This window comes from Salvia splendens, chromosome 8 (genome assembly GCF_004379255.2).
Source record: "Salvia splendens isolate huo1 chromosome 8, SspV2, whole genome shotgun sequence".
In the NCBI taxonomy this organism is placed as follows: Eukaryota; Viridiplantae; Streptophyta; class Magnoliopsida; order Lamiales; family Lamiaceae; genus Salvia; species Salvia splendens.
The window spans coordinates 11888659-11911996 of record NC_056039.1 but is presented as its reverse complement, the minus strand read 5'-3'; the positions used below and the strand labels follow the sequence as shown (position 1 = coordinate 11911996).

The window sequence follows — 23338 nt, the reverse complement described above, 5'->3', positions numbered from 1 at the left end:
GCATAAGAGCATCCGCATCGCTGGCTCGATGTTGTCTCGGTCTCGTCTCGGCGAGACGAGACAACATCAAGCCAGCGATGCGGATGCTCCGTCTTGTCCCGTATCCCTCCACCGAGAGGAGGGTGGCTCGCCACGCGGGTTGGCCACGTGGCGAGCTCCCGTGCGGTTGTGACGCCCACTCGTCGGCCCGAGAGTGAGCGTCGTTTATATCCGTTGAAAAAATATTTTTTTTGTTTTTTAAAAATTCTGAAAAAAATAAAAAATATATAAAAAATTCCCCCAAAAATACTAGCCGTTTATAGCCGTTTTTTCCAATATTTTATTTTTTTCTATTTTTTTAAGCCCCCAATCACTTCTATAAATATCAAATCATTCCCACAAATTATCCACCATAAAAAACTCTCTATTCTCACTCAAACACTCTACATTTTTCATCTCAAATTTAATCCATTCATGGATCCATTTGAGCAAATGCGTCGAATGATGGAAGAATCGCTAGAAGCAAATCGACGTAGGGAGGAGGAAGAAGCCGCGGCGCGTCAAAAGCAACCCCGGAAATACATCCATCGTGACCGGGAGGAAGCTGCCACAAGGTTGGTACGAGATTACTTTTGTGAGAACCCGGTATGGTGAGATACCTAATTCTGTCGCCGTTTCCGCATGCGGCGGGAGCTATTTCTGCAGAAGGGTTCGGCGCTATTAGCCATCCCAATCTCACGACGCTCCAGAAATGTATTGCAGCAATCCGTCAGCTTGCTACTGGACAAACGACAGATTTGTTCGGCGAGTACCTGCACATTGGGGATAGCACTAGGAGACTGTTTTATGAACTTCTACAAAGACGTCCGGGCAGCCTTCACCGACGAATTTCTCCGGAAGCCAAGCAACATAGATTGTCAGTTTCTGCTCCGACGTCACGAAACAGTGCACAGATTCCCCGGGATGCTTGGCAGCGTTAATTGCATGCATTGGCAATGGAAGAATTGCCCTGTGGCGTGGAGGGGATCATACACGAGCGGCCACAAAGGCACCCACCCCACCATTATAATCGAGGCCGTTGCCGACTACCGGCTATGGATTTGTCATGCGTTTTTCGGGGTCCCCGAATTGAACAACGACATCAACGTGATCAACCAATCCGACCTCTTCAGCGAAGTTTTGGATGGTAAAGCGTCGGCCATCAACTTCACCGCTAACAACCGCCAGTATAAAATGGGGTACTGATAAGGCTCATTTCATGCATTGGTTATGGGGTTAAATTCTGTGATTTCAGTGAACTAATAAGTGTTTGTAAGTTCAGGTGCGTGAAATATCTGCTAGACACAGGAAATGCATACAAATCAGCCGGGCAGACGAAAATGAGGAAAGTGAAGTGAAAATGCGCCAGCAATTTACCTGACCAAGGAAATGATGAAAACGCTGGCAGGAAGCAAAAGTGAACAATAAGTGATGATTCCGCGAATTTCTGATGTTAATAAATGCTGGTAGAGAATGAAGATTATGACACAGAATTTACGTGGTTCGATTTACTGAGGTAAATCTACGTCCACGGGAAGAAGGGAGGGCAAGATTGTATTGCTTGATCTGGGATTACAGCTTACAACACAGACTTGCTATATGATTTTATCTCTAGAGAGCTTAACCCTTTTCTATCTGATCTAAGTTCTATTTATACATTGAACTAAGGTCGTGGTTTACAGCCCCACTAACAAGATCGTGGGTGAGCAATAACTGCTCAATAACTGCTTCGTACCACTAAATAGATCGTGGGTATAGCGGAGGTCGTGGAGGCCTTTCATGAGTCCACTAACTCCTAGTTCGGTCGAATGCTGAGACCGAACTGCTGGACTTTACCGATCAGCTCTTGCCGATCTGAGAGGAGAGCTTGACTGGTCGGCTTTTACCGAGCTGTAGGCTGAGTCCGAACTCTTTGGTCGTGCCGAACTCTTTGGTGCCGAACAGATACTCTTTCTTGGGCTCTGGGCTGATGGGCCGTCACTATTATTGGGCTTGCCATTAGGGTTTAGTTCGTACCCCATCACTACCCCCCCCGAAAAGCGAAGTGAATCACTTCGGCGAGGTGAGTCACTTCGGCATTCTGGATAATGGTAAGGGGGAGGCTGACGTCAGGGGACGTGCCTTGCGCGTGCCTGCATTAAATGCGACAGTAAAATCCGGCCGTTGAATCCTGAAAAGGTGGGATTCGAAACGGCGCAACGATCTCGAAATCTTTCCCGAATCTGATAAATATGCTCTTTCTTCCTCATTTGCACACTTTTGCTGTTGCGTCTTCTATACTCTCTCTTTCTCGAGAAATTTTCTTCCGCTTTCAAGAGCTTCTTCAGACTTTCTTCACCTTCAAAAAGTAAGGAAAATGTCTTCTTCTTCTTCGGAGTCGGGTAGCGGTAGGAAAGGGGATAAGGGGTCTTCTGGCCGGAAAGAGTCCGGGGAGAAGACCGTAGAGTATTTCCATAGTATTTTGAGTAAGGATACTGTGACATCCCTACCCGAAAAATACTTTTTTCCTGGGGGGAAGGCGGTGGTACCTGACGGTGATCATAGGGCTGACTCCCCGCCGGAGGGGTACGCCACCGTGTACGAGGCCTGCTTAGAATGCGGGCTTCGTTTCCCCCTCCCTTCCGCCTTTATAGATTTACTAGATTTTTTTCAGCTTCCTTTAGGCCAAGTGACTCCGAACTCTTGGAGGCACTTGTCGGCCTTCGCTGCCGAACTCCGTAGGTTAGGAAGGGATTTGTCTTTGAAGGCGATCCTTAAATTTTTTCAATTTAAGAGGAAGGGGTCTTGGTTTTACTTGATCCCTTTACAGCCCTTTAGGGCCTTTTGTAAAACGAAGTGGCCGAAGTGGCAAAATCGCTTCTTCTACTATGATAGGACCGCGGCTCCTAGTTTTCCCTGGAGAGGGCCGGAGTCCGTTATCCGTCACCCTCGGCCTGAACCGTTGGACGCGCTCGATGGCGAGCTCAACAAGATTCCCATAGTTAGGAAACAATACACGGAGTCTGAGCTCGTCAAGGGCGACGTCGTGTTCGACATCTCGTCTTCGGACGAAGAGGCCGAGGGTGAGGATTTCTCTTTATCTTTATGCTCTACTGCTTTAACGAACAAAATCTGACTTTGCTTTCCTGCTTTTTGGCAGTGTACATGCTGAGTAAGGCTAGCCGCAAATCTTCGGAGTCCAAGGAGCCGGAGAGGCCGAAAACCACCAGCTCGGCGTCTGATGCCGAGAGGACTCCGAAAAGGCAAAAAACCTCTTCGGATCCGAAGAAGCCGGAGTCGACTTCGGCAAAGGGGAGGGGGAAGGCCCAGAAGCCCCCGAGAGCGCCAGAGAAAGACGTGGTCTTGGCGCCTCCTTCGGAACATATCTGTGAGCCGTTTTTATGGCCCACGGACTTCGCCGAGGTGAATTCTCTTCTTGATTTTCTGGCCTTACTTTTTTCCTGTATTTTTTGTGGCCCCTTTGTTGACTTTTTTCTTTATCCATTTTCAGAGGAACGATATGCTCTCCAAGCTCGTCGCCGTCGAACTCTCCAAAGCGTCCAATGACTATGCCGAGATGCAGAGGAAGTTGGCGGCTGCTTGTCATCGGGCCGAACAGGCTGAGGCTAACTTTGAGAAGGCCAGAGCTGCTAGGATTTCGGCCCAGGATGAAGCTCAGTTTGCCAAAAACCAGCTCGTCATCCAGCGAGAGCAGACGAAGCGGAGCGATGCTGCTGCCGTGGTTGCCCAAGGGGAGGCTCTCCGTGTTTACACGGAGAAACTCTTTTTGAGCAGCCAGTTCTCGGCCTTTGTCGGTAGCCTGGTAAGGCTAATTGCCGATAAGGGCGAGCAGGGGGCCGACGTCGTGCTGCCTCTGTACAGCCGAGAGATAGCAGCTCGGCTTCAGAATCTGCCGCTCCTTGAGGAGCTCGCTTCATCCTCGGTCCTGCTTTCTGCAGACCGAGTCCGGAGTTGTCGAGCTGATCGGGACGAGAACCTGGAGGCTATCTTTGCCTCCGTGGGACCCGTTTCACCCGCTTCGACTTACAACGGAGAGGGTGAGGCCGAGCCGCCGGAGCTGGAGGCCGAAGTCGAGCGGGCCGGGCATCCGGAGAAGGAGGCCGATCAGGAGGCGGAGGCGAGGCCGGCAGGAGGCGAGGCGGAGGCTGAGGTAGTTCAGGAGAAAGAAGCTGAACCAGACCAAGGAGCCGGAGACGAAGCTGGCGGAGTATGATTTCGTCTCCCTTCTCTTAGTCCAGTTTCTTCCTTGTAAAATGGCCTTGAAGCCCTCCTAGTGTAAAAAATTTTCCTTGTGAATGAAAAATTCTCTACACTTGTCTTCGTATAGCTTTTCGTACTCGCCTTTATTCCTGTTGTATTTTACTATCTGCTCGGTACAGCTGCCGAACTAATATAGCTGCTTTGTACTCAAGGAGATGGAGATACTTCACTGGAAACGGCTGTACTCTTCGGCTTTAGACGAAGCTGAGCAAAGAGCTATAGCCGATCAGACGAAGAATGACGAGCTTCTGGCTCGTTTAGTGAAGCTGGAGGCCGATAATAAGGACTTAGAGTCCGATAAGAAGGACCTGGAGGCCGAGCTGAATACGACCGTTGCTGAGAAGACTGCGTACGAGGATTACATCCGTGTGCGCGGGGGATTGACCATATCAGATGTTCAGAGTCGAGTTGACGAACTGTGGGAGGAATATCATGTACTCCGGAGGAACAATGCGCTGGAGAGCTCGGCTTGCCAACAAGTTGTGAAATCATTACGGCGCTGGGCTTCTCGGTACGACATTGTTCTTTCTCGGCGCCCCTCCATAGAAAGATTCCTTCGGCATGTCGTGCCAACAGATGCTCGCACTCCAGATCAAGCCTCTGGTTCCCTTGTTCAAAATCCTACTTCCAGTCAACAACGAACTCCGGAACAACCGGAAACGTCAAGACGAGAACGGGCTCAGGAGCAACCGGAATCGTCAAGACAGGGACGGACTGAAATTCGCCGAGGAGTTGTGACTATGAGCGAGCAAGATCAGCAGATGATTATTGCAGAGACTCTTCATCGCCGAGGTGTTAGGACTTCTCGGGCTCGGGGAAGAGGCGTTGGGTCGAGGATAGCATCTCGTCGACCTGCTTATTCTTCATCTGCTCGGAACAACCGAACTCGGCTTCCAGAGGATTTTGCAGATAGGTGGCTTAACTTCAGCAACCCTGGACAGTAGAATAGTCCTTTGTAATAGCGTAACGCCATTTTGTAGGGTAGCTGAGTTGTATGCCGAACAAGATTTGAAGAATGAAATTTTGTTTTCGCTTCTAACACTATTTACAGCTTAGCGAAAAAATTTCATCGTACTTGTCCTCGGTCTTATGAAGTAAACTTCTTTGACCGAACTTGGTCCTTGGTCTTATGAAGTAAACTTCTTTGACCGGACTCGTCTTTGGTCTGATGAAATAAACATCTTTGACCGGACTCGTCTTTGGTCTGATGAAATAAACATCTTTGACCGGACTCGTCTTTGGTCTGATGAAATAAACATCTTTGACCGGACTCGTCTTTGGTCTGATGAAATAAACATCTTTGACCGGACTCGTCTTTGGTCTGATGAAATAAACATCTTTGACCGGACTCGTCTTTGGTCTGATGAAATAAACATCTTTGACCGGACTCGTCTTTGGTCTGATGAAATAAACATCTTTGACCGGACTCGTCTTTGGTCTGATGAAATAAACATCTTTGACCAGACTTGGTTTGTGTTCTAATTTGGCGATTTTTGTCGCCGGGATCGAACTTTCCCTTGTCCTAATTCGGCGAGTTTTATCGCGTGGATCGGACTTTCCCAGTTAACCGAAGTGGTCTTATGCAGTAAACCTCTTTGACCAGACATGGTCGTCCCCGGTCTTATGAGGTAAACTTCTTTGACCGAACTTGGTCGTCCTAATTCGGCGAGGTTTATCGCGTGGATCGGACTTTCCCTTATTGCAGTTCGTTTCAGACGAAGTGCTTGTTAAGCTGAATTGCGGTCTTGTATCCTCCTTGGAAGCTTGGACTCACAATCGTTGGCTTATTGCAGTTCGTTTCAGACGGACTGCTTGTTAAGCTGACTTGTGGTCTTATATCCTCCTTAGAAGCTTGGACTCACAATAGTCTTTAATAATCGATCTAAAAAGGGGATCAGTCTTTAAAGAACGATATACCTTGGTACCATTTGTAAGAGACGACAAGCACATAGAGACAAAACACATAGAGAAAAAATGAAAAAGACGAAAGAAAAAACTTTAAACTTTTTATAAAACGACAAGTAAAAGGTACAAGTAAAAACAAACAAATAAAAACATGTACCCCTATGACCGAACTAGACACAAGACAGACTGACCGGACTTTGTCTCTTACAAGTGGAACTTCTTGAGGTTGGAGACGTGCCATGTTCGGGGTACTTGTTCTCCTGACATGTGAGTCAATTTATAAGACCCTTTGCCGAGGACTTCTGACACCCGATACGGACCCTCCCATGTGGGTTCGAGTTTGCCCAGCTTTTCTGCTCGGCTTACTTTGTTGTTTCTCAAGACGAGATCTCCCACTTGAAATTGAAGCTTTTTCACCCTTTGGTTATAATACCGGGCTACTTGCTCCTTATACTTGGCTGCTTTTATGCACGCCAATTCTCTTCTTTCTTCGGCGAGATCTAGTTCGGCTCTCAGTCCGTCGTCATTCATTTCTGAGGAGAAATTTAGAGTTCGGGGACTGGGTACGCCGATCTCCACCGGAATTACGGCTTCAGTGCCGTACACCAGACTATACGGGGTTTCACCGTTGGAGGTTTTGGGTGTAGTTCGGTAGGACCACAGGACTTGAGGGAGATTTTCTACCCATTGTCCTTTGGCTTGTTCTAACCGAGCTTTTAACCCTTTCACCAGAATCCGGTTCGTTACTTCCGTTTGTCCGTTTGCTTGGGGATGGGAGACCGAAGTGAACCGCTGTTGAATGTTCAGCTCTTGGCACCAATTCTTGAACGTCTTGTCGGTGAACTGAGTCCCATTATCCGAGATGAGGATGTGGGGTATGCCAAATCGGCACACTATGTTCTTCCAGACGAAGTCCAATGCCTTTGAGCTCGTTATCGTAGCTAATGGTTCAGCCTCCACCCACTTCGTGAAGTAGTCCACGGCAACGATAAGGAATTTCATTTGCCGAGGAGCTTGAGGAAGTGGTCCCACTATGTCTATGCCCCATTGCATGAAAGGCCAAGGGCTTTGCATAGTGTATAGATCGGTCTGCGGCATCCTTGGGACATTTGCATGAATTTGGCACTTCGTACACTTCTTGACGAGCTGCACTGCCTCTTGTACCATGGTTGGCCAATAATATCCCCATCTCAGAACTTTTTTAGCTAAAGCTCTGGCTCCGATGTGGCTACCGCACGATCCTTCATGAACTTCTCTGAGGATGTAGTCCGTCTCTTCTGGTCCTACGCACCGCAATAACGGCTGGAGGTAAGACTTTCTAAAGAGGACTCCTTCATGAAGTTCGTACCGAAGTGCTCGGCACGTAATCTTCCGAGCTTCTCTCTTATCCTCGGGCAATTGTCCTTGATCCAGATACTGCAAGATCGGCGTCATCCAGTTCGGCGAGCTGGATACTGAATGTACCTCGGCTTCATCAATGCTTCGATGCATTAATTCTTCCGCCTTTGAGCTCGGATCTGAGGCCAACTTACTTAAGGTATCTGCTCGGCTATTTTCCGCTCTGGGAATACGGATTATCCGAAAATAGGAGAAACTTCGGCTGATGCTTTGCGCTTTGTCCAAATACTTCTTCATTCTCTCGTCACGGGCTTCACTTGTACCCAACATGTGATTTACTATGACTTGTGAATCACAATGGACTTTGAGAGATTTGACGAGCAGGCTCTGCGCTAACTGGAGTCCGGCCAGGAGGGCTTCGTACTCGGCTTCATTATTAGTAGTGGGGAATAAGAACCGAAGTGAGTAGGCTACCTCGTGTCCGTCGGGAGCGACAAGTAAAATACCAGCTCCACTTCCCATCTTGTTCGAAGCTCCATCTACGAACCCGCTCCAGCAGTCCGGCGGCTCTACTTCGGATTCCAAGGGCTGTGCTAGTTCGGCATTGGCAGAATTCTTCTGTTCGGCAATAACAGGAATTGCTTGATCGAACTTCGCTTCTGCAAGAAAATCTGCCAAGGCTTGTCCCTTGATGGCTTTCCGAGGTAGATATTCAATTGTGTGCTCTCCCAACTCTATAGCCCACTTGGCGATTCTGCCTGATGCTTCTGGTTTGGTCAACACTTGCCGAAGTGGCAGATCAGTTAAGACGCATACCTTGTGAGCATAGAAGTATGGCCGCAGTCTCCTTGCTGCATTTACTAATGCCAGAGCAATCTTTTCCAGTGGTTGATACCTGGTTTCTGGACCTCTTAATGCTCGGCTTGTAAAATAGATGGGAAGCTGCTTTAGGCCTTCTTCTCGTACAAGCACCGCGCTGATGGTTTGATCCGATGCCGCTAAGTATAAGAATATTACTTCGGCTTCGGTTGGAGCAGAGAGAATAGGAAGCTCGGCTAGATAACTTTTGAGCTCGTCAAAGGCCTTTTTCTGCTCGGCTCCCCACTCGAACTTTGGTGCCTTTTTCAACACCTTGAAGAACGGCAGTTGCTTTTCGGCTGCTTGGGAAAGGAATCGATTCAGTGCGGCTAGACATCCGGTTAGCCTTTGCACGTCATGTATGGACTTCGGCATTGCCATGTTCTGAACGATTTGAACTTTTGAGGGGTTTGCCTTGAGTCCGTCCTTTGAAACCCAACAACCCAGAAACTTTCCCGAATCTACCAAAAAGGTACACTTTTGGGGATTAAGCTTGAGGTTGGCTTTCTTGAGCACGTTGAGAGTGGACTTGAGGTTGTGCTCGTACTCCGAAGTGCTTTTGCTTTTGACGACTATATCGTCAACATACACTTCGACCTCCTTTCCAATCAGGTGCCGAAAAAGCTTGTCTACCATCCTTTGATAAGTGGCTCCGGCATTCTTTAAACCGAATGGCATCTTTTTATAAGCGAAAATGCCGAAATCAGTAATGAAGGCCGTTTTTGAAGCGTCAATCTCATCCATTAAAACTTGATGGTATCCTTTGTACAGATCAAGAAAACAAAAAATTTCAAAGCCTATCAAAGCTTCTACTTTTTTATCTATGTTCGGAAGGGGATAGCAATCTTTGGGACAGTGCTTATTTAGATCGGTGAAATCTATGCACATCCGCCATCCTCCTTCCTTTTTCTTGATCATGACAGGATTGGCCACCCACGAAGGATACTTCACTTCGAATAACACATCCGCCTTCAATAATTGACGGACTTCGTCATGGATGACTTGACTTCGTTCTGCCGCAAAGAGTCTTTGCTTCTGTTTTATCGGCCGGACTGAAGGATCAATATTTAACCGATGAGTGATTACCTCGGGGGGCACTCCGGTCATGTCCAACGGAGACCATGCAAAGACGTCTTTATACTCCTTGAGGAGCTGGATGGTTTTTTCCCGAAGTAGGGGCGTTCCCGCGAAGCCGATCTTAACCGTTCTGGATGGATCGTCTTCGTACAGCTGAACTGTCATCGAGTTCGGCTCCGGTATGACTTCGGTCATCGCCTCTGACTCCGGCTGCTGTGATTGCTATGCTTGGTGGTGCCGATCTGACTGCTCGGCACTTCTAAGCGCAATTTGCAGACATTCCTTTGCTCTCTTTTGGTCACCTCGGATGACCGCTATCCCTCCTTTAGTAGGGATCTTGATGGTGAGGTGATAGGTGGAGCAAACGGCCCGAACTGTGTTGAGCCAGTCTCTTCCCAGGATGACGTTGTACGGGGACCGAGCTTTCACCACGAAAAACTCAATCATCGTACTGGAGCTAGTAGGCGCTTTCCCCACCGTGATCGGAAGGCTGATAATACCTTCAGGGCGGGTGTCCTCCTGAGTGAAGCTCTTCAGGGGAAGCGGAGCCGGACTGAGCCGAGCTGGGTCCACTTCTAGTTTGTCGAAGCACTCTTTAAAAAGAATGCTAACCGACGCTCCTGTATCCACAAACACCCTGTGGATCAGTTTGTTTGCCACTCCGGCTTGGATGACAATGGCGTCTTGGTGAGGAGAGATGGCCGGGACGGGATCAGCAGCCGAGAACGTAATCACTTCGTCCTGCTTCAGCCTTTTATGCGTTGGCTCCTCTCGATTGGAGCCTCTGCGTTCTGACTTTAGGGACGACTTGGTCTTCCCGGCAGGGAGCGCGTCAATAGTCTGGATTACTCCATCATATTGCGGCTCGTCATCGTCTTCGGGATCCGGCTGCCTTTTCGGATCCTGAGGGGCGCAGTTCGCACCACTCTGCTTTTTATTCTTCTTTGGCTGCTTACTTCGGTATTTTTTCAATGTCCCTGCCTTCACAAGAACATCGATACCTGCAGCCAAGTTTCTGCACTCCTCAGTATCGTGACCGTGGTCTTGATGGTAGGAGCAGTAGTTATCCTGTGGTCGGCGCGCGACTGATTTCGTCATCCGCTTTGGCTTTTCGAATAGGTCAGAGTGCAGTTCGAAAATTTCCGCTCTCGGCTTGTTCAGCGGTACGAACTGAGCGGGCGGCTTCTCGGGATTGAGACGAGGTCCCAATCTGTCTTGCACCGGAGCCCTTTGAATTCTTTCAAATGGAGTCCGGCGAGGATGCCCCTGATCGCTATGATCGGGCTTCCTTCTGTCTCCTCGGGACGATGAGCTGTCTAACGACCGTTTGCGACGGTCTGCCTCATCGGCCCGGGAGTACTGGTCCGCAATGTCCCACATTTCCTGAGCTGTCTGCGGACCGCACTCAACGAGCTTCCTGTAGAGAGCTCCGGGCAGGATTCCATTTTGGAATGCCGAGATGACAAGCAGATCGTTGAGATCGTCTACTTGCAGGCATTCCTTGTGGAATCTTGTCATAAAGTCGCTAATTTTTTCGTCGCGACCTTGACGAATGGAAAGCAGCTGAGCCGAAGTGATTCGGGCTTCCGCTTTCTGAAAGAACCTCCTGTGGAAGGCATCCATTAGATCTCGGTAAGATCTGATGCTGCCCTGGGGGAGGCTATCGAACCACCTTCTCGCGTTCCCGATGAGCAGCTCGGGAAACAGCTTGCACATGTGGACCTCGTTGAGACCCTGGTTCGCCATGTTATATTGATAGCGCCCCAAGAAATCGTGAGGGTCCACGAGCCCGTCGTAAGTCATCGACGGAGTTCGGTAGTTCTGTGGTAGGGGAGTTCGGGTGATGTCGTCCGAGAACGGAGTCTTCAGTGCTCCGTACACGGCTAATCCGATATCTCGTCGGTATGGAGGAGATTGAGTTCTCCTGTGATTCCGGTACCGAGGATGGACAGGAATATGTCGGGGTTGAGGATTCTTTCTCCTGGGAGATGCGACACTACTGCGGTAGTGACTTTCTTGTGCGGAGGGAGAAGGGGAATCCGTCGTTTTCGTATCCGGCTGCTTTTGGCTTTTTCGCAGGAAGGTTAAGAATTCCTCCTGCTTTTCAGCCAAAAACTGCTTGACAGCCTCATTCAAATCGGGCTGCTGGGAAGACTCAGTGGGACGATTTTTGGAGCGGCTTGTTCCTTCGCCATGAGAACTGGTGGTGGATTTATCCCTAGGCTGTTTTCCCGACCTATGGGATGGATTGGCTTCCTCCTGGTTCTCACGGGCTGGAATACGGGTATTCTGCGATCTGGTATGCATTTTTTGGGTGGAAAAAATGGATCAAAAATTCGCTTTATCACAAATTTTGTTCTCTGCTTCCCACAGACGGCGCCAGTGATGATTCCGCGAATTTCTGATGTTAATAAATGCTGGTAGAGAATGAAGATTATGACACAGAATTTACGTGGTTCGATTTACTGAGGTAAATCTACGTCCACGGGAAGAAGGGAGGGCAAGATTGTATTGCTTGATCTGGGATTACAGCTTACAACACAGACTTGCTATATGATTTTATCTCTAGAGAGCTTAACCCTTTTCTATCTGATCTAAGTTCTATTTATACATTGAACTAAGGTCGTGGTTTACAGCCCCACTAACAAGATCGTGGGTGAGCAATAACTGCTCAATAACTGCTTCGTACCACTAAATAGATCGTGGGTATAGCGGAGGTCGTGGAGGCCTTTCATGAGTCCACTAACTCCTAGTTCGGTCGAATGCTGAGACCGAACTGCTGGACTTTACCGATCAGCTCTTGCCGATCTGAGAGGAGAGCTTGACTGGTCGGCTTTTACCGAGCTGTAGGCTGAGTCCGAACTCTTTGGTCGTGCCGAACTCTTTGGTGCCGAACAGATACTCTTTCTTGGGCTCTGGGCTGATGGGCCGTCACTATTATTGGGCTTGCCATTAGGGTTTAGTTCGTACCCCATCAATAAGCAAATTTTAAAAGATCTTTTTTCGGAGGGTAAAAATGACAAATCATGAAGGAGTGCCCTAGGGATCTGAGCCTCAACTATAAAAGGGACAACTATCTTGAAGAGCAGAGAGCTCCAACTTACTCCTTAGTTTCACTTTAGTTTTAGCTAACTTCACACACGTACTTGGCATCAATGGGGTAATTCTGGGTATATTGGGTTCGGTTAGCTTAGTTTGTAGTGTAACACCGTCCTCACGAGGGCGAAGATACAATCATTTTACTTTTCTGTCGTTTTATGCTCGCCGTGAACTTCTCTGCTGGAAGCTCGGCGACTGCTTTTGTGTTTGAACCTATTTTCTGCAGCTATGGAAGTTTTTGTTTACTGTTTTATGTTGGTTTTGATGCTTGATGTTGGTTTTTACTGAATTGGATGCTTTTCGCAATTGATTGTCGATTTGGAGTTGAGATCGGTTGAATCGGAGTTGGTTTGTTGTTGAATTGCATTGAATTGGAGTCGATGGATATGGATCTGAATGTGGTCGAGTTTGGATTGGATTGATCTGGAGTGGATTGTGAATTGGAGTTATAGATCTGATACATACTGATTTGGATCTGCATGGGTATGGTTATTTTTACTGTTGTTTTCGATTTGCTCGACCTGATAGTTTAGATCTTGTAGTTTTAAGCTTAATCGTAGCGTTCGAAGTCCGATCTGAGTTTACTCTGTTTTTTTGTGTTTGATGCTCTATTTTGATGCTCTGTTTCATTCATGTTCATTTCAATTTGCTGAAGAAGATGATGATTGTTGGTAGTTAGACTGAGATCTATTTGTTTGTTTGCTTTTGCAGATTTATCTGTCGCAGTAGCTAAATCGGGAAATCTGTTCCCTTGCTTTTCTGACATCTTGGTCTAACTGTTTCGGGAAACATTTTTACTTGACCTAGTAGTTTGATAAACCTTCCTTAGTTTAGTCATCTCTCGAATCATGCATGTGTACGTGTTTTTTTGTTTTTCTCGTTTCTTAGGTCCAGTAGTAGTTAGATGCTTTTAATTCTCTCGAGTCTAGTAGTTTAAAGAAATATTAACCCATGAGTTGCGTGGCAGCATCCGACCCATTCCAAACCCTCTAAATACTTGATAACACCTCCATCTCTGTGGGATCGATCCTTTCTTCCATATACTAGCCAATAGTATGATGGGTTAAGGTTTTGAAGCAGTGAAAAGTGTATCCAACGACCATTTCTGATTGATTCATGATCTCCTAGACCCTGTGATCTAGTAAATCCTCTAGACCTGTTGGATTGAGAAATATCAAGTGCACAGACTCTCTCTAGCTCACTTCAAATGGCGCCGTTGCCGGTGATTGATGGCGTTATTTATGTTTTTGTTTAAAGTGGTTTGGTGTATATAGTTTTGAATTGTTATTTTTCCTTTTTGTTTTCAGTTTATAAGTAAAGGCTCAAAGATTGGAAGCTGGAATTATACGCCCAATTGGAGAGACACTCAGTTCAGCTGGCAACCTAAAGAAGTACTTGCTCATGTAACCACCAGATCAGGGTTCACAACAGCTGATCCGCTCCAGTTGAGTTCAGGCAGTGAAGAGGACCCGACCTCGCCAATCAAGAAGGAACCAGAGGCGTTTTCAGAAATAGAGGCAGAAAGTACGGAAAGTATGGCGGACGTAATTGATAAAGATCCGGATATAGGGTCGCTCAATGCCCACCTGAATGGCAAACCATCCCAAGCCATTGTCATTACCCAGGCCCAGCAGGCGATCGATATCAAAATGAATGTGCTGGCTGTGATGCCGCATTTCTACGGGCGGAAGATTGAGTGCTCATATGAATTCCTCCATGAGTTTTGCAAACTTTGCAGTATTCAGAAGAGACCCCCTAATTCGACTGAGGAGGATTACAGGCTACGAGCGCTCCCATTTGCCCTGAAGGGTGAGGCTAATACATGGTTATTAAGGTTACCATCCAATTCTATCCGCGCGTGGGCAGTTTTCAGACTAGTTTTCTTGGACTACTTCTTTCCCGCGAACAAGACTAATGCTCTCAAGAAGGAAATTCAAGCATGCAGACAAGATTATGATGAGTCATTGAGTCAATATTGGTCGCGCTTCAAAGGACTGCTTGATTCCTGTCCTAACAACCGAATGGTCGAAGCAGAAGTCTACAATATCTTCTAAGAAGGGGAGAATCCAGCATCCAAGGATTTGTTGAACTCCTCGAGCGGGGGGAATTTTACAAAGAAGCGTGTGAGCGAGGCCAGAGAAATTCTAGGGAGATTGATTGACGCAAAGAAGACGCATGATCAGCCTCGCGCCATTCTTAGGAGGGGATCAGCTAATTCAGTCACAGAGCAAGGCGACGAAAAGGTGGAGGCCAGAATTAACAGATTAGAGAAGGCACTCTTGAGTGCCATCAAGAAGAACAACCAGCCAGCCCCACCAGAAAAGGAGAAAGCGCCAGGTCTAGAGGAATTGCAACCTTAACCATACTATGGACCGCCAATGGAAGGAGATTTCCAAGCCTAGGCAAATTCAATAGGAAGCTGGAAGGAGATTTCCAAGCCCAGCACCTTCAAAATAACATGCAATCCAACAATGATGTGGTACATAAGCTCCAAGACGCTTAGGTGGAACACAAGGCAGCCATGGATATGCTGGCGAAGCAGTTATCCCAGATTGCCACTTCCCTGAGTGAGATGCGTGGGAATGAAAGAAGAATCCATGCCACAGTTAAGCCACCAGATAGGGCTAACATCAGTCAAATCACCCTTAGGTCCGAACAAGAGTATAAGGGTCCGACAATGAGGATTGATGAAGGGACGCCTACTGGGGTCAGCAAAGAAGGAGATGATCTAATCCATCAGAAGGAAGACACTGGGACAAAAGAAGCGGAAACAAGGGAAGCCAGAACAAAGGGTGATATCCAGATCGGTGGCTTGAGAAAACCAGTACCCCGAATGGCTGACCCACTTTTCCTAGACCCAGGAACTGAAGTGGACAAAGAAGAAGTAATGAAAGAAAGTGGAGAGTCTTCTAAGGGAGATTCTAGCAACACGGTCAAACAAGTGACCCCTTTCCCTACCGAGGGGATGTCAGAAAAAAAGAAAGATGATCCAGTAGACTTCATGGAAATCTTCGGCAAGCTGGAAATCAACCTGCCATTCCTGCAGGCTCTGAAGCTGCCTCTTTTCAGCAAGTTCATCAAGGAATTCAACGCCGATAAGACTAGACCCAATGGCAAAATAGTGATCGGAGAAAGTGTTTCAGCAGTGATTCAGAAGCGGAGGATGTCATCAAAACGCACCGACTCAGGTATGTTCACTCTGCCCATTTCAATTAGGGACATTAGAATTGAGCATGCTATGTGTGATCTAGGAGCTTCGATAAATGTTTTACCGCTTTCCATCGACAAGAAGTTGGTAGGAGTACGAATGCTTGAAACGAAAGTGGTGATCCAATTAGCGGATAGGTCATGCATTAGTCCAGAGGGTGTGTTAGAAAATGTGATGGTTAAGGTACATGATTTCTTGTATCCAGCCGATTTCCATGTGATTAGGATGAGAGAAAATGAATCTGCTGAGTCTAGCGGAGTGTTATTAGGTAGATCATTCCTACGCATCGCTAAGACCATAACTGATGTTTTTGATGGAACAATTTTCCTGGATTATCATGGGGAGAAATTCACATTTAACATTGATGAGGCTATGAAAAAACCTTAAGATGTGGAGAATTTTCATGCTGTAGATATTATTAACCCCTTGGTCCAAGAATATCTTGAGACTAAATTAATGCAGGAACAGATTGATAATTCATAATTGAGCCATTCCATTGATAAAGATGTAGCAGGTTGGTGCGAAGCAATGAACACACAGGAATTGACAGATGAAGAGCTAGCAGAGGCGATTATGGAATTCTGTAAGTTTCCGACGTTTACCAGGTCAAGGGGATCAGCCAATCTGGCCAGTATGGAAAAGTTACGAGACCCAGAGGAGTCAACCACAAGTGAAATGGATAAAAACCCCCTGCCCCAGGAGACTAGTTCACCAAAGAAAGAGTAAAAGACACTTCCACCAGGCTTGAAGTATGCTTACCTAGAAGCGAATGATACGCTCCATGTGATTGTCAACAGCAACCTGACCCAGGAACAGGAGGGTAAATTACTGGAAGTGCTCAGAAAGAAAAAGAAAGCCATAGGGTGGACTCTATCAGATCTGGTGGGAATCAGTCCCGATTTCTGTATGCATCATATTTGCTTGGAAGAAGGCGCAAAGGCCTACCGGGATTCACAGAGGAAACTGAACCCGAACAAGAGAGAAGAAGTCTTGAAGGAGGTGCTGAAGTTACTGTCCTTGGGAATCATCTACTCAATCCCAGATAGTGAGTGGGTTAGTCCGGTCCACATGGTGCCGAAAAAGTCGGGTATACAGGTGGTGAAGAATGAAAAGAATGAACTCGTTCCCATGTGATTAGTCACGGGGTGGAGGATGTGTATCGATTACCAAAAGTTAAATACAGCCACTCGAAAAGACCATTTCCTCTTGCTTTTCATCGACCAGATGCTCGGTTAGCCGGGAAACAATACTTTTGTTTTCTTGACGGGTACAGTGGCTACTTTCAGATTTACGTCGATCCAGAGGATCAAGATAAGACAACTTTCACCTGCCCTTTTGGCATGTATGTTTATAGGAGGATGCCCTTCGGTCTATGCAATGCGCTTGGAACTTTCCAAAGGTGTATGCTGAGCATTTTCTCCAACCTGTTAGAAGAGTGTATAGAAATCTTCATGGACGACTTCACTATCTACGAAGATTCTTTTGAGTCATGCTTAGGTCATTTGGATGTTGTTCTGAGAAGGTGTCAAGAGAATAACCTCGTCCTTAACTTCAAGAAGTGTCATTTTATGGTCCCAGAGGGAATCGTCCTGGGCCATGTTGTATCTGAGAGAGGAATCCAAGTCGACAAGGCGAAGGTGGATGTAATCTCGAAGCTACCTTATCCCACTTGACAGAAGGAAGTGAGAGGATTCCTAGGTGATGCAGTTTTTACCGAAGGTTCATAAAGGATTTTGCGAAGATAGCGCAACCGCTTACCCGTCTCCTGCAAAATGATGTCGATTTTGTCTTTGACGAGGCTTGTCAAGAGGCCTTCCAACTCCTGAAGGTTAAGCTTGTATCAACCCAGATAATCAGAGCTCCGGACTTGAATCACCCTTTCGAGGTGATGTGCGATGCCAGTGACTACGCCGTCGGAGCACTCTAGGTCAAAGAATTGATGGGAAGAGCTATGTAATTTTCTACGCCTCGAAGACTCTTAACCAGGCCCAGAAGAATTACTACACCACGGAGAAACAAATGCTAGCTGTTGTGTATTCATTTGAGAAATTCCGACCATATTTACTTGGGTCGAGGGTGATAATGTTCACTAATCACGCAGCTATTAAGTACCTGTTGGCGAAAAAGGAGTCTAAGCCAAAACTAATCTGATGGGTGTTGTTACTACAAGAATTTGACTGGGAAGTGAGGGATAAGAAGGGGACCGAGAATAAGGCAGTTGATCATCAGAGCAGAATTTTTCTAGGAGATACAGAGGAAGCTATATCAGATGCGTTCCCAGAAGAGCATCTTTATTACGTGGGGAATTCTTCTAGACCGATTTGATGGATGGAAGTGCTAGCGATAACTGGTCCAGGATTCTCAGGAAAAGGGAAGTTTAAAATGAATGCAGAACTGTGGTTCGCAGACCTGGCAAATTTCTTAGTTAAGGGAGAGCTCTGCTAGAGGTTTCCCGGGCCCAGAGGATGAAAATTAGGAGTGAAGCCAAGTACTATTTTTGGGACGATCCTTACCTCTGGAGAATGGGTTCAGACCAGATGATCAGAAGGTGTATTCCGGAATGGGAACATAGGGAAGTGTTGGACCATTGTCATGCATTGGCATGCGGTGTGCATTTTGGCCCAAGAAAAACTGCTAGGAAAGTTCTTGACATCGGTTTTTACTGGCCCACACTGAATAGAGACGCATATGAGTATTTCCAAAGTTGTGATCGATGCCAACAAACCGGGGGAATCTCCGCTTGCGACGAAATGCCCCAGGTCCCAGTAATCGTCTATGAAGTGTTTGATGTCTGGGGGATGGACTTCATGGTCCATTCCCGTCTTCCTACGGGCATTCTTACGTACTGGTGGCAGTAGATTACGTATCGAAATGGATAGAGGCTAAGGCGACTTCCACGTGTGAAGCAAAAGAGGTCACAAAGTTTCTAAAGGCCAATATTTTCAGTCTCTACAGAGTGCCCAAGGCGGTGATTTCAGATCAAGGAACGTATTTCTGCAACCGAATCATTGAGGCACTGATGAAGAAATACGGAGTACATCACAGGTTGTCCATTCCATATAATCCACAATGTAACGGGCAAGCAGAGATCTCCAACCGGGAGATAAAAGGAATTCTGGAAAAGACAGTTAACCCGTCAAGGAAAGATTGGAGCAAACGGTTGGATGATGCTCTCTGGGCCTACCGTACTGTGTTCAAGACCCTCATTGGAATGTCGCCTTACAGGCTCGTTTTCGACAAGATGTGCTACCTCCCTGTGGGCGTTGAACATAGAGCTTACTGGGCAGTCAAGGAGATGAATCAGAAGCCCCAGACCTACTAAGAGGAGATGAAGCTCCAACTGCAAGAGCTGGATGAATTGAGACTTGAGTCATATGATGATGCGATGTGGTACAAAGAGAAAACCAAGTTATGGCACGACAAAAACCTCCGGGTCAAGGAGTTGCAGGTTGGTAAGAAAGTGTTCTTGTTCCAATCATGGTTGAAACTGATGACTGGAAAGCTAAAGTCCAAGTGGATAGGGGCCTACACGATCGTTGGCATGGAGCAAATAGAGTTGTGGAAATACAGGGAAGCGCTTCTAACTCTATACCTTTTCTTGTTAATGGCCATAGGGTCAAGATATTTAGGTATAGTTCAGAGATGCGTGTAGTGGAAGAAATTCCACTACGCATGCTCGTCACTATTGCCTAACTGATCAGGTTGCTAAGTATTCTTCGGGAATTCCTGGGTCAAGTAGATAGGAATGAAGTTTTAAAATCTGTGGACTAAACCAGCATATTCCCAAGAATACTTATGCACGAATTGTAAATAATGTGGATAGGTTTACTGAATCTTGATATTAAAAATTCCGAACAAAGAAAAAAATCATTTACCCAAAAAAAACAAAAAAAAATATTTTTGAAACACCGAGCATACCTAGAAAAGCAATTTGAGATTGAAAATATTTTAGATTCATATCCTCTTGACCCAGTGGTTCGGTGTCTCATCTTTTTAGTTAAAATATTTTCTTAAGTGTTGTATTGTGAGAGGGAGTTTGAAAACAGCAGTTAAGTGAGGGGGAGAAATTATCGGTCAAAATGGGGGGAAGTTTCAAATTTTGAAATTCAAAATTCAAAACTGCCAAGGAGGAGGCATACGGTTGCTTGCATCATCATGCAACCGTCCTTCTCCCTTTTCCTATTATTTTTATTTCCTTATTTTCTTATTTCTTTTTTTCTTTTCAAATTTTCCTAAAATAACTTCATTCACCTTATTAACTTATAGCTCACAATTATTTACTCTCACAACACACACATTCAATTTTCAAAAAACCCTAACCTCACCATTCCAAATTTTCTTTGTGTAAGTTTTAGACGAAGCCGCCACCGACCTATTAGGGTTTGTATACTAGAAATCACCTTTCGAGTGATTGAATACTGTAAAACTCTAATTATCATTTTCCAATGAATGCAACAGATTATTTTTGTCGTAATGTTGTTATGTTTTACATTTAATGGATGTTTATTGTATATTTAAATGTATAAGTGAACATAACAAAGTCTAAGTCTTTGTTTTAGTAGACCGGTTGTGGGCTGCGCTCAATTTAAGGTAGCGGTCATTCCTGAAAAAAGAAAAATAAGAATTTCACAACCTAGATAGGCCTAGACTACCTATCGTGAAAGGTTGCAATGTCAGTCCGATTATTTCTAAGCCTTATTGAAATATGATGACGTTGGTGTGGTATAGTACTGAATGGATCTAACAGCAAGACGAGTCTTTATGCTATCTACTGAAAGACGAGGTCTTGATAATTAATTTCTTAATCAATGTACGTTAGCATTGGGCATACGATATTGAGTATCTACTACTTTGACTTACCAAAGGTGCGGGTTTTTCGTCACCCAACGATCCAGGTATATTGGGTAGTGGTGATCATTATCTGGCGGTGCTTGGATTGCTATTATGTTGAATCGTGCGTGATGAGAGTCTCGTTTGATAACATCCACTAGAGGAGCTCGAAACAAGGTTTTATTATTCGAAACCTAGCTAGTTGGAGTTTGATTACTCTATGAATAATAAATAAGAGTTCTTGCTAAGTCCACTCTTGGAAATTAAAATATGTTAATTAATTAAGTCCATAGCAGACATTGATTAATTAATGGATGTTTCTATCTTAAGCGCAGGAAATAAAATTAAACAAATTAAAGGAAACCCGGAATACTTGTAATTTCGGATTTGGAAAGGCAGTGCAATATTACTTCTGTAGTGGCTGCTTGTAATATTCCAATATAAGTGATAAGGCTAATTTCATGCATCGGTCTAGGGGTTTTATTTCGTGAAATTACTGGGTCTAACGCATGTTTTAAGCCAGGTGTGTGAAGGTTTTCGCTAGATCCAGGAAAAGAAGAGGACGCTTGCATAGTCCTAGAAAACTGGCGAAAGAGCGGACATTATGAAAGAAATTGCTTGACGGAGGAAGCCTCGGAGTTGAAGGGTAGAATAGGGATTTCTACGAAGACTCTAGAAGGCTATGTCCGCATCTATAAAAGGAAGAAGCATGCAAGCTGGAGGGACCTTCTCGGTAGAGGCCTCACGAACAGCCTGTTGCTCAGTTCACTTTTCACATACTTGGTTCTAATTCGCGGAGGATCTCGGGTTCGCGCTGGGGTTCACTTTTAGCTTTCCGATAGTATTTGTGGGTTGTAACACCGTCCTTCTTTGGGGCGAAGAAACAATTTATTTCTATTTTTTTTCGTTTCTGCTGAATTCGCCGAGCTTCGCTGTTCGAAGCTCGGTCCTCTTTTGTTTCTGGATATTTCTCTACTTTTATGCAAGTTTCATTTTCGCTTACGTCGATCGTGATGATTTCTGTCGATTGATTGTGTTTACTTGAATTCTGGAGTTGGATTGTTGGAGTTGGTTGTTTTCGTGGTTATTTTCTGGATTATTGCAGGTTAATGGTGAGATCTGGAAGAATGGAGTTTGTTTGTGGATGAATCGGGGTTTTGTTTTGCTGATGTTGTGGAGTTGTTTGTGATTGTTGGAATTTGGAGTTGATCGGAGCAGATCTGTGAGAATCGGAGTTATGGAGTTGATTTTGTTGGTTGTTGAGTTCGGATGGCTTGGATCCGGAGTGGATTAAGCGTCTGAAGTGATTCTGAGCAGGAGTGTTTTAATTTTATGCCTAGCTTACGTGTTTTCATTTCATTTCGCCTAGTTTATGTAGATCTGATGTATTTCCGATTCATAGCAAGTTTCCGGCGTCCAAATCTTTATATTCTGTTTGAATCTAGGAGTGTGCTCTGTTTTCTTCATCTGCGAGTTTAGTTTAGTTGCGAAGGTGCATGTCGTAGTTAGTTGGAGCATGGGTTGGTTATCTGCAGCTTTTTACCGTACTTGCTATTTCTGGAAATATGGTCCCCACTGTTAGTTGCTTACTGTTTAGCTAGATTAGGTAGTCGTTTACTTAGTCTAGGGAGTAATTGTGTCTTTCGGTATTGATGTCTGATTCCAGTAAGTTTTCTGTGTCCTAGGTCCAGCATTTACATTTCTTGTCTAGATCTAGTGGTAGTTTAAATCTCAACCCCTTTGTGTGGCAGCAGCCGTTTTTTTCCATAGTCTTTTAGCACTACTTTGCGAATCCATCTCTGTGGGATCGACCCCACTTCCCTATACTAATTCATAGTATTCGGGTTGAGGGATTTATTTTTGAAGGGGAGTCGAGTGTGTCCAACGACAAAAACACTGTAGTTCTCTAGAGTTCCTGGACCCAGTGATCCAGTGGATTTAAGGAGCGTTGTGTCTGGACCAAGCTTTGCATTAATTCTTATATGTGCACACTCGCTTACTCCTGAGTCTAGTCATTCGACATTAGAGTTGAGGAAGAACCACTTCAAATGGCGCCGTTGCGGGGGATGGATGGCGTGCTTAGTGTTAGTGTTCAGAGTCTGTGGTGTAAATAGTTTTGATTTGTTTTCTTTCTCTTTTGTTTGCAGTTTATGAGGAGAGGCTCAAGATCTACCTACTGGAGCAACTCATCTGGGTGGAAACACGGCCAGTTTGATTGGCGGGTTAAGGATACAGTCTCTACTGTGACCACCAGATCAGGGTTCACCACGGGAGGTCCGTTTCCGAGTGAATTTACTAGCGACGAATCTTGGACGTCATCAGGACGCGAAGATCCAGAATCACCACCCGAATCAGAAACAGAGTCAGAAACAGGGGAAGCAGAGGAAGTAGTCATGGCGCAGGTGGTAGACCCGGATCCAGAAATCGGCTCTCTCACTGCTCATTTAGATGGAGAACCAGCTCAAGCTATAGTGATGAATCCACGCCAGAGGACTATCGAGATCAAGACAAACGTACTCGGCATCTTGCCGACGTTCTCTGGGCGTAGAAATGAGTGTCCGTATGAGTTCTTAAATGAATTCAGTAAGTTATGTGGTATTCAGAAGAGGCCGAATGATGCAACAGAGGAGGATTATCGTCTACGAGCGATTCCGTTTACCTTGAAGGGGGAAGCTAATACGTGGCTATTGAGGTTGCCTCCGGATTCTATCCGCACGTGGATGGACTTCAAGTTAGAATTCTTAG

At 45.8% G+C, this 23338-nt stretch overlaps 1 protein-coding gene across 1 annotated transcript; it reads left to right on the top strand.

Annotated features, from left to right (window-relative positions):
- The first annotated feature begins 15076 nt into the window (after nt 1–15076).
- LOC121745756 lies at nt 15077–16150 on the top strand. The gene has a single exon (XM_042139714.1). It carries the CDS (start codon nt 15077–15079, stop codon nt 16148–16150), a length of 1074 nt encoding a protein of 357 aa, XP_041995648.1.
- The last annotated feature ends 7188 nt before the right edge of the window (nt 16151–23338 follow it).